This window comes from Dendrobates tinctorius, unplaced genomic scaffold (assembly GCF_039654945.1).
Source record: "Dendrobates tinctorius isolate UK_male_01 unplaced genomic scaffold, ASM3965494v1 ptg000063l, whole genome shotgun sequence".
Taxonomy (NCBI): domain Eukaryota; kingdom Metazoa; phylum Chordata; class Amphibia; order Anura; family Dendrobatidae; genus Dendrobates; species Dendrobates tinctorius.
The window spans coordinates 20,174,653-20,189,084 of record NW_027361731.1 but is presented as its reverse complement, the minus strand read 5'-3'; the positions used below and the strand labels follow the sequence as shown (position 1 = coordinate 20,189,084).

At 40.9% G+C, this 14,432-nt stretch overlaps 2 protein-coding genes across 2 annotated transcripts in view; both read left to right on the top strand.

Annotated features, from left to right (window-relative positions):
• LOC141094212 (uncharacterized) overlaps positions 1-5,237 on the top strand; it is a 35,432-nt gene extending 30,195 nt beyond the window's left edge. Inside the window, exon 7 of the mRNA XM_073580009.1 lies at positions 3,144-5,237. Coding sequence (XP_073436110.1) covers positions 3,144-5,098 — 1,955 coding nt within the window. The 3' untranslated portion in view covers positions 5,099-5,237. The remainder of the gene's footprint in view (positions 1-3,143) is intronic.
• Positions 1-14,432, top strand: part of LOC141094247 (uncharacterized) — a 104,613-nt gene that overhangs the window by 30,157 nt on the left and 60,024 nt on the right. The gene's annotated exons all lie outside the window — the stretch shown is intronic.

Genomic DNA, 14,432 nt, shown 5'->3' with positions numbered 1-14,432 from the left:
TTGAAGTATATTCCTTGGAAAAATATGTGTAAATGACAATTCGCTATATCAAAGTTCATGTTTAAAATCCGTATTGCAATCAAATAGCAATTACATAGCATCCGAATAACATCCGAATGCCAGGTGTGAAAAATCGGATTGTACTCGCATTAAAATCGCATGGCACGTTTTATGACTTTAGTCCTACTTTTCTAGACCGAAATCGGAACTTATTTTTCATGGTAATGGGTACAAGCCCTCAACACCTAATCCCCTGAAGCCATTGTCACCTTTACACAAACAAAAATAAGACAACAATATCTCTCACCGGTCCAAAATTGAATGAATAGCGTTGTCAACGCTGTAATCAATCTGTCTGACATTTGCTCATAATAATAATAATCTTATATAGCGGTAACATATTCCGCAGCGCTTTACAGTTCATATACAACAGTCCTAACAAAGTTAACGATAATACAATAATAATACATTTTATTTCTATAGCGCCACCATATTCCGCAGCACTTCACATTTCACAGGGGACTTGTACAGACAATAGACATTACAGCATAACAATAATCACATAGATCATAACGGATACAAAGAGGATTGAGGGTCCTGCTCGCAAGCTTGCAATCTATGAGGAAAAAAGGGAGGCACGAAAGGTGGGTGGTAACAGTTGCCCTGATTCTATGGACCAGCCATAATGTTAAGTGTGTAACAACAGTACAGACACAGAGGGCTAATGGATGCATAAAGCATGTGGGAACATGATGCGGGGAACCTGGTTATGGTAAAAACTTTTGGCTGTGCCACAAAGGGATAGATTAGGTTAATGTGTTGAGGCGGTAGGCCAGTCTGAATAAATGAGTTATCAGGGCACGCTTAAAATTGTGGGATTGGGGACTAATCGTATTGACCTGGCAAGTGCATTCCAAAGAATTGGCGCAGCACGTGTATAGTCTTGCAGAAGGGAGTGGGAGGTTCTGATTATTGTGGATGCTAACCTCAGGTCATCAGCAGAACGGAGGGCGCGAGTAGGATGGTATACTGAAACAAGGGAGGAGATGTAGGGTGGTGCTGACCCATGAAGAGCTTTGGGGGTGAGGGTAATAAGTTTGTACTGGATTCTGGAGTGGATGGGTAGCCAGTGTAATGACTGGCACAAGGTAGAGGCATCAGTGTAACAAATGGCGAGGAATTTGATCCTGGCAGCAGCATTCAAGACCGATTGGAGGGGGGAGAATTTGGTGAGAGGGAGACCGATTAGAAGAGAGTTACAATAGTCGAGATGAGAATGAATAAGAGAAACAGTAAGAGTTTTTGCGGAGTCAAAAGTAAGAAAAGGTTGAATTCTAGAAATTTTTTTGAGGTGCAGATAACAAGAGCGAGCCAGTGATCATATGTGAGGGACAAAGGAAAGCTCGGAGTCAAGTATGACCCCAAGACAGCGGGCATGTTGCTGGGGAGTAATAGTGGAACCACAAACGGAAATGGCAATTTCGAGTATAGGTACTTTAGTAGCGGGAGGAAACACAAGGAGTTCAGTCTTTGACAGGTTCAGTTTCAATAATTAATGACAAGATATTGACAACCCTGCCCATAAGAGCTTACACTCTACAATGTGGTGGGAGTGACACAAAGTACAGGGGCTTATTTACAATGATGGTCCAACAATCTTGAGGAATTGGGGGAGGATAAAGGTTGGATGAGCTAGTCACCAGCCAATTTTTGTAGTGCTTTGGGATGCGAAAGACTTTTTGATGGAGGGTTATGAGGCAACCACTCCCGCTGAAGAGCAGGGGAAAATGACTCCCTGCAGCAAGAGCGGGCCTATGAACTGTGATGACCTCAATGAAAACAGCGCAGTTCACCTTGAAAAATCAGGGTGTGAACGAGTCATTCTACCCAGCTTTTCAACGTGAGTGGTCACCTCAGGTCACAACTTATTCTGATATGCAAATGTCACACAGATGGAATACGGCATGGGACACTTTGGATTCTTTCAACTTTGGACAGGTGAGTGATAGTCTTTTTTGATTTTTGTTTCTTTACAGGTGACCATGGCTTCACTGGATCAGGTGTTAAGGTGAGTATAATGTGATTTGTATTCTTTTTTTATTTTAGACTTAATTTTTCTCCTATATAGACAGCGGGGCCTGAATACAACTCTCAACATTGTTCCCTGGTTGCGCTGATCACAGGTAGAATAGGGTACAATGATGTGAGCTGTTTTCAACACCCGGAGCAGGATATCAGCGCGAACAGTACCGCTGATTCCCAGGCGCCAGTACGTCTCCCACTGATAACACACAGATGTTATCCATATGTCATTAGTGTGCACATGTGCAAGACATTTTGTGGACCATTCTACTAAAAAAACTAATGTCAGCATGCCTTGCCCACAGACACACGGTCCGTGGAAACACACTGACATTTGCGCAGATCCATTCAGTTCAATGGGTCGTCACCGGTACATATGAAAATTGTCACATGTACCGGACACACATGACGTGTGAAAGAGGCCTTAAGGGGGTACTCTCATTTCCAAGATCCTATCCCAAAATATAGTAGGTGTAATTATAATAGCAAATACCTCCAATTAGATATGTGGCATAGTTCTCCTGATTCTCTATGTCGCTTACCCCATGTCCAGGGCATTGCAGTAGCTTAGGTAGCCATGATTATGACTACTAGCAACTAACACTCCCTATATGAGTGGTAGTAACCATGGATACCTAAGCTTATGCAGTGCTCTGCACATGGGGTGATCAACATAGCGAGTCAGAAGAACTACACTACATATTTCCTATTATTATTACACCTACTACATATTCGCATAGTTGAAAAGAAATGGGAATACCCCTTTTAGAATCTCACATGGTTTTTATGGTATATATTTTTATCTGTTGCTATAGATTGTAATGTATTAAAGCTTATTTTTAATTCTTTATTGCTTCAAACTTTTCTGCGTTTTTGTATTATGTATGTTTGATTGTACTTTGGAGGCTCAGTACCATGGGATTTGTGAACAGGTGGCTCGCCACTGTCTTGGGTCATAGTTTCATTATACTTTGAGTTGTATAGAATTATGTATATAGAAATTATATAATATATAAGGCATTGATATTGAAAAATAATAAAATCAGTTTTATTCTTGGCAGGTGACTGTGGTGTCAAACCAGATACTTATGAAAAGCATGCCATTATTCCAGCTATACCTCCAGCCCTTCAGAGCAAAAATCAATCATCGGAGCCTTTTCAATCAGTCACCTATTTGGATTCATCACAGACTGTTAAGCAAAATAAAAGCTGCAAAAGCGATGTTGAACATCAAATAATTCCCACAGCGAAGAAACCATTTTCCTGTTCAGAATGTGGGAAATATTTTAAATGTAAATCTAAATTGCTTACACATGAGAGAATTCACACAGGGGAGAAGCCTTTTTCCTGTGCAGAATGTGGGAAATGTTTCAACCAGCAAGCACATCTCCTTAGGCATCAGAGAATTCACACAGGAGAAAAGCCATTTTCATGTTCAGAATGTGGGAAATGTTTCATGGTTAAATCAACACTTCTTAGACATCAGAGAAGTCACACAGGAGAAAAGCCATTTTCATGTTCAGAATGTGGGAAGTGTTTTAACCGTAAGTCAAATTTGGTTACACATTACAGAAGTCACACAGGACAGAAGCCATTTTCGTGTTCAGAATGTGGGAAATGTTTTATCCATAAGTTAACTTTGCTTACACATTACAGAAGTCACACAGGGGAGAAGCCGTATTCATGTCCAGAATGTGGGAAATCTTTTATCCAGAGATCATATCTTCTTAAACATCAAAGAATCCACACAGTAAAGAAGCCATATTCATGTCCAGAATGTGGGAGATGTTTTACAGAGAAATCAAGTCTTCTCAAGCATCAGAGAATTCACACAGGAGAAAAGCCATTTTCATGTCCAGAATGTGGAAAGTGTTTTACAGAGAAATCAAGTCTTCTCAATCATCAGAGAATTCACACAGGAGAAAAGCCATTTTCATGTCCAGAATGTGGGAAATGTTTCAACCGGAAAGCACATCTCCGTAGGCATCAGCGAAGTCACACAGGAGAAAAGCCATTTTCATGTTCCGAATGTGGGAAATTTTTTAACGTTAAGTCAAATTTGGTTAAACATTACAGAAGTCACACAGGGGAGAATCCATATTCATGTCCAGAATGTGGGAAATGTTTTATCCAGAGATCAGATCTTCTTAAACATCAAAGAACTCACACAGGAGAGAAGCCATATTCATGTCCAGAATGTGGGAAATGTTTTATCCAGAAACCAAATCTTCTTAAACATCAAAGAACTCACACAGGAGAGAAGCCATATTCATGTCCAGAATGTGGGAAATGTTTTATCCAGGGACAAGATCTTATTACACATCAAAGAATTCACACAGGAGAAAAGCCATATTCATGTCCAGAATGTGGGAAATTTTTTACAGAGAAATCAAGTCTTCTCAATCATCAGAGAATTCACACAGGAGAAAAGCCATATTCATGTCCAGAATGTGGGAAATGTTTTATCCAGAGATCAGATCTTCTTAAACATCAAAGAACTCACACAGGAGAGAAGCCATATTCATGTCCAGAATGTGGGAAATGTTTTATCCTGAAACCAAATCTTCTTAAACATCAAAGAACTCACACAGGAGAGAAGCCATATTCATGTCCAGAATGTGGGAAATGTTTTATCCAGAAACCAAATCTTCTTAAACATCAAAGAACTCACACAGGAGAGAAGCCATATTCATGTCCAGAATGTGGGAAATGTTTTATCCAGGGACAAGATCTTATTACACATCAAAGAATTCACACAGGAGAAAAGCCATATTCATGTCCAGAATGTGGGAAATTTTTTACAGAGAAATCAAGTCTTCTCAATCATCAGAGAATTCACACAGGAGAAAAACCATATTCATGTTCAGAATGTGGGAAATGTTTTAACCGTAAGTCAAGTTTGGTTTCACATTACAGAAGTCACACAGGAGAGAAGCCGTATTCATGTCCAGAATGTGGTAAATCTTATAGTTCGAATTCTAATCTTGTGGCACATCAGAGAACTCATACAGGGTAGAAATCATTTTTTATGTTCAAAATGTGGGAAATTTTATTTCTGGGAATCATCTTCATCTAAAGACTCATGTAGAGTGTGAAGGAAATAATAAAGGATATTAATAAGGCAGTAGAGTTACACTTAGTTGACAAAAGCTTTTGCTGGAGGTACAGTATGTGTCAATCCTGGCACCTTAGCTCCTGGATTCTCAGCTTAGAGGGGGGATAGCAAATGGTCTGTACTAGAAGAAATATCTCCTATTTGAAAGGGTACAGCTTGGCTCATTGTCCATTCATAGACTGCATGATAGTGTACAAGAGTAAAAAAAGATTAAAAAAAAAAATTGTAAAAATAATTTTTTACAAATCACAAACTAAAGAACAAAAAAAAGAAACTATTAATCCAATCAATATATTTATGTTTAAAATAAAAAGTACACCTCTTTGGTATCGCCCCTTCTGTAACGACCCGAGCTATAAAACTGTCCCACTGTTCCCTTCAATGAACTCCATAAAAACAAACAAAAAGGCAAAAAGCTATGCTTTATCATGATATTGCTGAACAAAAGTGGAAAAATAAGCGATAAAAAAAAGCAATCTGCATAAAAATTGTACAGCTGGAAACATCATCTTGTCCTGAAAAAAACAAGCCGCCATACGGGTCCATCAGCAGAACAATAAATAAGTTATAGCGCTCAAGATAAAGCGATTCTTTTTTTGAATAAAATAGTTTTTATTGTGTAAAAGCGCTAAAACATAAAAGAATATAAGTGAAGTATTGCTGTAATCGTACTCGCACACCAAAATTATCCTATGTAACGGGCCATAAAGCATGAATATAAATAGACCACAAAAAACGCTTTAACCAAGGCCAGAGTAAAAGTTAAAAAGTACAAATGTTATTGAATATTGCATAAAAAAAAAAGGTATCTTAAAAAGTCTGACACACTACAACAGGTTTCAGGAAAAGTGGGTACACCCAACCCAAAGTGGTGACAGTGACATACACCTGGTAAACCTTCAAGGCACAAAGTTTATTGTATGGGTAATGTCTTAGTGCAGGTACTAGCATTGGTTTAGTCCATTGTACATAGGTAATGATTCTGTAGAAATTAAATTAAAATGTGAAATTCTATTCCAAGGATCAATATAAGGTTGAAGCAGACCTTAGTAATCCAGGCAAATAAACCAATACATAAAGTGTCAGGATGCAGGGTAACACTAGTCACATAACATAATCTCCTATAATACAGCAGCACCATGGTCAGTATGCATATAAAACACCAATGATATCAAATACTGCAATATAAGGAAATGTGGCACATGATTATTGCTGTAGGAGGGCAACAGCCCTGCAGAAGGACCGCTATCTCCTTCTTTGTGTAAGGAGGAACAGGAGGAGCACTGCCAGAGCCCTGCAAAATGACCACCAGTAGGCCAGAAATGTGCATGTGGCGCACAAACGTTTAGAAACTGACTTCATGAGGAATGGTCTGAGGGCCCGACGTCCACATATGGGTTTGTGCTCACAGCCCAATACTGTGCAGGATGTTTGGCATTTGCCACAGAAAACCAGGATTGGCAAATTCACCACTGGCGCCCTGTGCTCTTCACAGATGAAAGCAGGTTTACACTGAGCACGTGACAGAATCTGGAGACGCCGTGGAGAGCGATCCTCAGACCCCTTGTGAGACTATATGCTGGTGCGGTTGGCCCTGAGTTCTTCCTAATGCAGGACAATGCCAGACCTCATGTGGCTGGAGTGTGTCAGCAGTTGCTGCAAGATGAAGGCATGGAAGCTATGGAGTTGCCCGCCCGTTCCTCAGACCTGAATCTGATTGAGCACATCTGGGGCATCATGTCTCGCTCTATTACCAACGTCACATTGCACCACAGACTGTCCAGGAGTTGGCGGATGCTTTAGTCCAGGTCTGGGAGATGATCCCTCAGGAGACCAACCGCCGCCTCATCAGGAGCATGCCCAGGCGTTGTACAGTAGAGGTCATACAGGCACGTGGAGGCCACACACAATACTGAACATCTTTTCCTTGTCATGAGGCATTTCCACTGAAGTTGGATCAGCCTGTAATTTGATTTTCCACTTTGATTTTGAGTATCATTCCAAATCCAGACCTCCATGGGATATTCATTTGATTTACATTGATAATTGTTCTGACCACATTCCACTATGCAATGAATAAAAATTTGAAATATTCCACTTGCAATCAGAGTTATCTAGGATGTGGTATTTTAGTGTTCCCTTTATTTTTTTGAGTAGTGTATATACAGGGTGGGCCATTTATATGGATAAACCTAAATAAAATGGGAATGGTTGGTGATATCAACTTCCTGTTTGTGGCACATTAGTATATGGGAGGGGAGAAACTTTTCAAGATGGATGGTGACTATGGTGGCCATTTTGAAGTAGGCCATATTGGATCCAACTTTATTTTTCAATGGGAAAAGTCATGTGACACATCAAAATTTTTGAGAATTTCACAATCAAAACAATGGTGTGTTTGGTTTTAACATAACTTTATTCTTTCATGAGTTATTTACAATTTTATGACTAGTTATAAAATGTATTCAAAGTACTGCCTATTGTGTTTGATTGTCAATGCAACCCTCTTCTCCCACTCTTGACACACTGATAACTGTATTGCTATCTGTAAGCCAGGAGGAATAGACTTATCTATATGTTGAGTTTTGAATTTATGCGTTTGTTCTTCAGTTGGTCAAGAACCATACACTGTTGTCATATTACTGTAGTCTTAAACGTTGATTTTTGGTCATTTTGAATAGCTAATGTTTGCCTCTTATATCAGCTCCTTCAATTTATTGTCTGCTATCTTTAGTAGACAGTGATGTAGGGTAATTGAACACTGAATTTTTACTTAATCTGTTGAATGACCGTTTTGTGGGTCCTGTGGCTTGTTGACTTACAAAACAGAGGATTAAAAACTATGCAAATTAAGTAGTCAAACAATGCAAGGTAGCCTCATCACATCGTCCTCTTGATGCTGGCTTGAATGACAACAGTTATGAGCTATAAAAGTGGAATATGCCTCTGCAATTTACATCCAAACAGCCAAAACACCCAGAGAGCCAAGAGATCCTGAGATCCAAAGAACCAGAGACTCTTTACAGAACCACATCCAGGAACACTCTACAGGATAGCTGCCAGATCATGGCTCCATCATGAGGGAATCAGATTTTACATTTTACAGGATGCCAGCATAGGGGACCATGGCCCCAGCTGAAAAAAATAAAGATCTGCTCCATTGACCATCACTGTACCATAGATATGTTTGGGGTAGTCAGGATTTGGACCCACCGGTAACCAGAGCCCCTTAGATATATTTGGGAAAGCCAGGATTTGCATCCACAGGTCACTTGGCTCCATGGAGATGTTCGGAGAAACCAGAATGTGACCCTCTGTTCACCTGGCCTTGTACCTCAATGGACTGTCAGCTTCGTAAGCTTGTTGCTACATCCTCCTGGTCGTTCCACAGGTGGGGTGGTCGGCTGTTAAAGCTCTGAAGTCACCGTCGAGTCAGCGGAAGTGTGAGACTCTTTAATTTTTCACAATCTTGGGTATTTTGCTGGCATTGTTCTATGTTATTTGCCAGTTGTGTGGTTCAATAAAGTATTGCCACATTGTTTTACCTTCACCCTGTTTTGTCAGAGTAGTATTATGCTCACGATCAAAGGAGAGAGAGCGTTTGGCAGGATGATCCTTTGGTCCATGCGGTTTCAGCTAGCTGACTAGAGCACCCGCAGACCCCTGTGTCTCCACATCTGTAATCGCACTTACCCAAAGAATAAAGTCGCCTAATCACTTATTCCACACGATGAACAGCATAAAAAATAACTAAAACTAATTCTTCACCTGCTGTTGATTTGTTCATTCTGCCTCCCAAAGATCGCAGTAAGGATTGGCTCATATTTATTCTTTGCTCTATGCTGAGCGCTTACACCGGGGTTTCTGTGTAAATCTCTGAAATACGTGATTCAGTTGGAACTTCTGGTGGAAGATTCCCTATAATGAGGCAGATGGAGTCACTGTGGATGCCGTGTGGCTTAATATGTTCCGGCAATGTCTATCTTTTTAGAAGTGCATAAAAGCACAGTCAACCACAGTTTTGTGCACTCCAAACGGAGTCCAGAGTAACTCTACTGCTGCGTTATAGTGAAAAACTTGGATGTCTCAACTGAATCCTGTCACTAAGGGTATGTTCGCACAGTCAGTAAATGCTGCTGGTTGGACGCTGCATACATCTGCAGCGGCCAGATGTTACAGCATAGTGAATGGGATTTCATTAAATCTATGCGTGCAGGTTGCAGGATCCAGTGACGGACAGGAGACAGAACAAGGGTTAAAAAGTTTAACAATTTAACAGAGTATAAGCTCCTCGCAGGGAGATTAATGGTTAAAGAGTTAATGCAAGAAACAAAACAGGATAAAAGATGCAGAATAGCAGCAGTCCAATTGTCAAAACTTATCGTGTTCTTTAGGATCCTCAGCTGATTCCGCAGGGGTTGTAGTGCCAGCAACGACCGGGAAGTTGTCCACTGATGGGGTCCTTTAAATGACGATCCATCTTCTGGCGGCAGCGGTCGGTCTCCGGCACCTTCCGCTAAGCCCCCAGTCCATAAACTTGTGCGGCCAAAGAAGGGCCGCAGTACTTACAGAAACAATCGTGGTCTGAAGTGTAGCAACTGGCAGGGCAGGCCGCATGTGTTTGTCCGGCACCCGGACATGTGCTGCATCCAAAGCGCTGCCAGTTTATGCCCGTGGGAACATACCCTACGAGTTTTAGATGTAAAGTGCTCAGTTTAGTGCGCTGGATAAATGTGATCCTAAAAGTTATGGAAAATGTTTCTAAAGCTTCAAATCAATCCACAAAAGAAGCATGTCCCCACTCTTGGAGTATTGCGTGGCGTACCTGAAAGAGGTAGGGCAGCTAAGACTTGAGAGGGAGCAGATCAACAGAGAGCTGCAGGAAATGGGAAGAAGATGGCCGTCACCTTCAACTCGAGGTATAGAGAGGCAAAGAGGTTCGCGTAAGACTGGAAGTCATAAAGCTGGAGCTAATAGAGGACATAGGGACAGGTGGAAGGACAGATCTCCGGGCAATCAAGACCATGGGAGAAATGGCCAGCAGAAAGATAACAAAAGGTGGCCTAATGAAACAGGTTGAAGCAGTGATGCCTCAGCTCAGGGCTGAGTGACCTAAGTGGGAGACCCTGTAACAGATGAAATGACAAAGAGTCAGACCAGACAGGTCGTATGGGTGCAAATGAATTATGCCTACATACTGACCGATGGGGGTGGGGAAAGCCTAATGGATTTCTGACACTGAAACAGGCAACAAAGTCTGATAGCACATTGTTCACAGACAGAGATGTGGTGACAGTGACGGACCATGTCTCAGGAGCTGACGCTCGAAACCAATTGGGAAGGCCCTCTCGACAGGTATGGAAAGGTGATATGGGTGCCCTGTCTCGAGGCCCTTGATTTAGGACAAGTGTTCAACCCCACAGGTTTGAACAGGGGGAATATGTGGTGTGACTGGTAGTCGCGTGGTTAATGTAAGGTATATGTCATAGGAATGGATGTTCCCTGCGATGCAACCCGGACTATTTTGTCTTTAGTGCACATGAGCACGAATATGTCCTTTAGTGCACCTGGATCCGGGTTGCCAGTAGGTGTGAGAGATGAGAGGGTCTGGCTACCCATATTGCCTCACCTCTGGGTGAGGGTGCTCACTGTACCCCTGTTTTCCTTCAGGACCTGCAGGTGATTGAGGACCTGCAATGATGTCATGGCCATGTGACCAGCCCATGTGATCCATACCTCACCTGTGGGTGTGGTTACAAGCTATGTAATCGAGGTGTGTTTAGCACATGGGAATGAGTGTTTGGAAGTCTGCTGGTGTGGACATAATAATAAATAATAAATTTTATTTCTATATCGCCGACATATTCCGCAGCACTTTACATTTCAGAGGGGACTTGCACAGATGATAGACATTACAGCATAACAATAATCATTTCCATGTGTCCTGGCTGGACACCACAGAGTGGTCTGTGTCTTGAGAGGGAGAAGCCTTCCTGTGTCTGTGGCTCCAGAAAGAGCCTGAGTGCTGGACTGTACCTTTTTGTTGCTGACTTGATGGTTTATGAAGTAAATAAACCCACATGGACGTTGAATGTGTCTCCTGTTTCCTCCTACGCACCTGAGTACAATCCGCACCAAGTTTCGGTGATTCCAACGACATCATATTTCTTTTCCTGTGTTAGTAGTTCCAATTCTCCTTGTTTGCTGCCCATAGAATCATAGAATGGTAGAGTTGGAAGGGACCTCCTGGGCCATCTGGTCCAACCCCCTGCTCAAAGCAGGATTCGCTAAATCATCCCAGTCAGATGTCTGTCCAGCCTCTGTTTGAAGACTTCCATTGAAGGAGAACTCACCACTTCTCATGGCAGCCTGTTCCACTCATTGATCACTCTAACTGTCAAAAAGTTTATTCTAATATCTAATCTGTGTCTCCTCCCATTCAGTTTCATCCCATTGCTTCTAGTCTTTCCTTGTGCAAATGAGAATAAAGTTGATCCTTCTACAATGTGACAGCCCTTTAGATATTTGTAGACAGCTATTAAGTCTCCTCTCAGTCTTCTCTTTTGCAAACTAAACATTCCTAAATCCTGCAACCTTTCTTCATAAGACAGGGTTTGCAGACCGGTCACCATTCTGGTCGCTCTTTTCTGAACTTGCTCCAGTTTGTTGATGTCTTTTTTAAAATGTGGTGCCCAAAACTGGACACAATATTCCAGATGAGGTCTGACCAAAGAGGAGTAGAGGGAAATAATGACTTCACGTGATCTAGACTGTATGCTTCTGTTAATACATCCTAGAATTGCATTTGCCTTTTTTGCTGCTGCATCACACTGTTGACTCATATTCAGTCTGTGATCTATTAGTATACCCAAGTCTTTTTCACATGTGCTGTCACTTAGCCCTATTCCTGCCATTCTATATATGCTTTTTTCATTTTTATTGCCCAGATGTAGTACTTTGCATTTCTCCCTGTTAAAAACCATTCTGTTAGTTGCTGCCCACTTCTCCAGTTTATTTAAATCTTTTTGAATCCTCTCTCTCTCTTCTCTAGTATTAGCTATCCCTCCTAGCTTTGTGTCATCAGCAAATTTAATCAGTTTACCCTCAATTCCTTCATCTAAATCGTTGATAAAGATGTTGAACAATACAGGGCCCAGGACAGAGCCCTGTGGTACCCCACTTGAGACATTCTTCCAACTGGATGTGCAGCCATTTATGACCACTCTTTGGGTCCGATCACTAAGCCAGTTATGAATCCACCTAACAGTTGCCTTGTCCATTCCATACTTAGTCATTTTTTCAATAAGGATTGTATGAGAGACTTTGTCAAATGCTTTGCTGAAGTCAAGATATACTATATCTACAGCATTTCCTTGATCCACCCAATCAGTGATACCGTCATAGAAGGAAATTAAGTTAGTCTGACATGACTTATTAGTTACAAACCCATGTTGACTCTGTTTAATCACTTCATTCTTATCCAGGTTTTGACATACATGTTGTTTAATAATTTGTTCAAAGATCTTTCCTGGTATAGAAGTCAGACTCACCGGCCTATAGTTGCCTGGGTCCACCTTCTTCCCCTTTTTGAAGATAGGAACAACATTTGCTCTTCTCCAGTCTTCTGGGACTTCTCCTGTTCTCCAAGAATTTTCAAAGATTATGGAGAGGGGTTCAAAAATTTCTTCTGCTATCTCCTTCAGTACTCTGGGGTGTAATTTATCTGGACCTGGAGACTTGAATTCATTTAGGTTAGCTAAGTGTTTCCTCACTATCTTTCTGTTTATAGATATCCTGGATTCTTCTATTCCCTTAATAGGACAATGAATAACAGTTGATGTTACATTTCCTTTCTGAGAGAAAACAGATGCAAAATAGGAATTTAAAAGTTCAGCCTTCTCAACATCCTGTCTTACCATTTCATCATTTTCATCCTGTAAAAATCCTATAGCATCTTTGACTTTTCTTTTACTTTTGACATATCCCCAAAATCCTTTATTATTGCTTTTGACATCTCTTGCAAGCCTCAATTCATTTTCAGCTTTAGATAATCTGATTTGTGCCCTGCAGGTTCTGCAGACAGCATTATATTCTTCTTTAGATATGCCTCCCTCTTTCCATTTTATAAACATTTTTTTCTTCCTTTTTAGCATGTGCTTAAGTTCTGTGTTCATCCATCCTGGTTTCCTTAAATGCTTCCTATTCTTCCCTCTTTTCGGAATTGTTAACAACTGTGCTTTGAGAATTTCATTTTTCAAGATTTCCCATCCTTCCTGGACATTTTTGTCTTTAAGGATATCCAGCCATTGGATCCCTCCAATTCTCTTTCTGAATCCCTTAAAATCTGCCTTTCTGAAATCTAACCTTGACGTCTGAGTCTTCACAGGTCTTCCGCCTCTAGTTATCCAAAATTCTAAAATAGCATGGTCGCTACCTCCTAGGGTCCCAGCCACTATTACCTCCTCAACCATTTCCTCCCTGTTTATAAGGATTAGATCCAAGGTAGCAGTTCCCCTTGTTTTCTCCCTTACCTTTTGGAAGATAAAGTTGTCAGCAAGAGAGGATAAGAATTTCCTTGACCTGTTAGTTTTGCCTGAGAGAGATTCCCAACAAATGTCTGGATAGTTGAAATCTCCCATGACAACTATGTCATATTTTTTGGAGAACTTGGCCATTTGATGCATAAAGAGTTCATCCATATCTTCAACTTGCACAGGCGGCCTGTAGTAAATGCCAACAATGGTGTCCTTTCCATTGTTCTGTCCTTGTATTCTTACCCAAACAGTTTCCACAGAACTCCCAGTCTCTGAAGCTTCAATCTCTGTGCAGATATACGCGTTTCTAACATACAATGTGACACCCCCTCCTCGTTTATCAAGTCTGTTTCTTGCAAATAAGTTGTATCCTTCTAGTCTTGTATTCCAATCATGTGTATTGTCCCACCAAGTTTCAGTGATTCCAATGACATCATATTTCTTTTCCTGTGTTAGTAGTTCCAATTCTCCTTGTTTGTTGCCCATGCTTTGTGCATTAGTATAGAAACATTTTAGTTTGTGATTGGTTTCTCTTTCTCCAATATTTTTATTAATTAGATTCTTTTGTCTTTGTTCTTCCTTTCCACTTCTAATAGCAGAGTTCTCAATAGCATTTGTCAGATGTATGGCTTTTTCTGGTCTTTTGCTTCCCATGCTTTGTGCATTTCTATAGAATCACTTTAGTTTGTAATTGGTTTCTC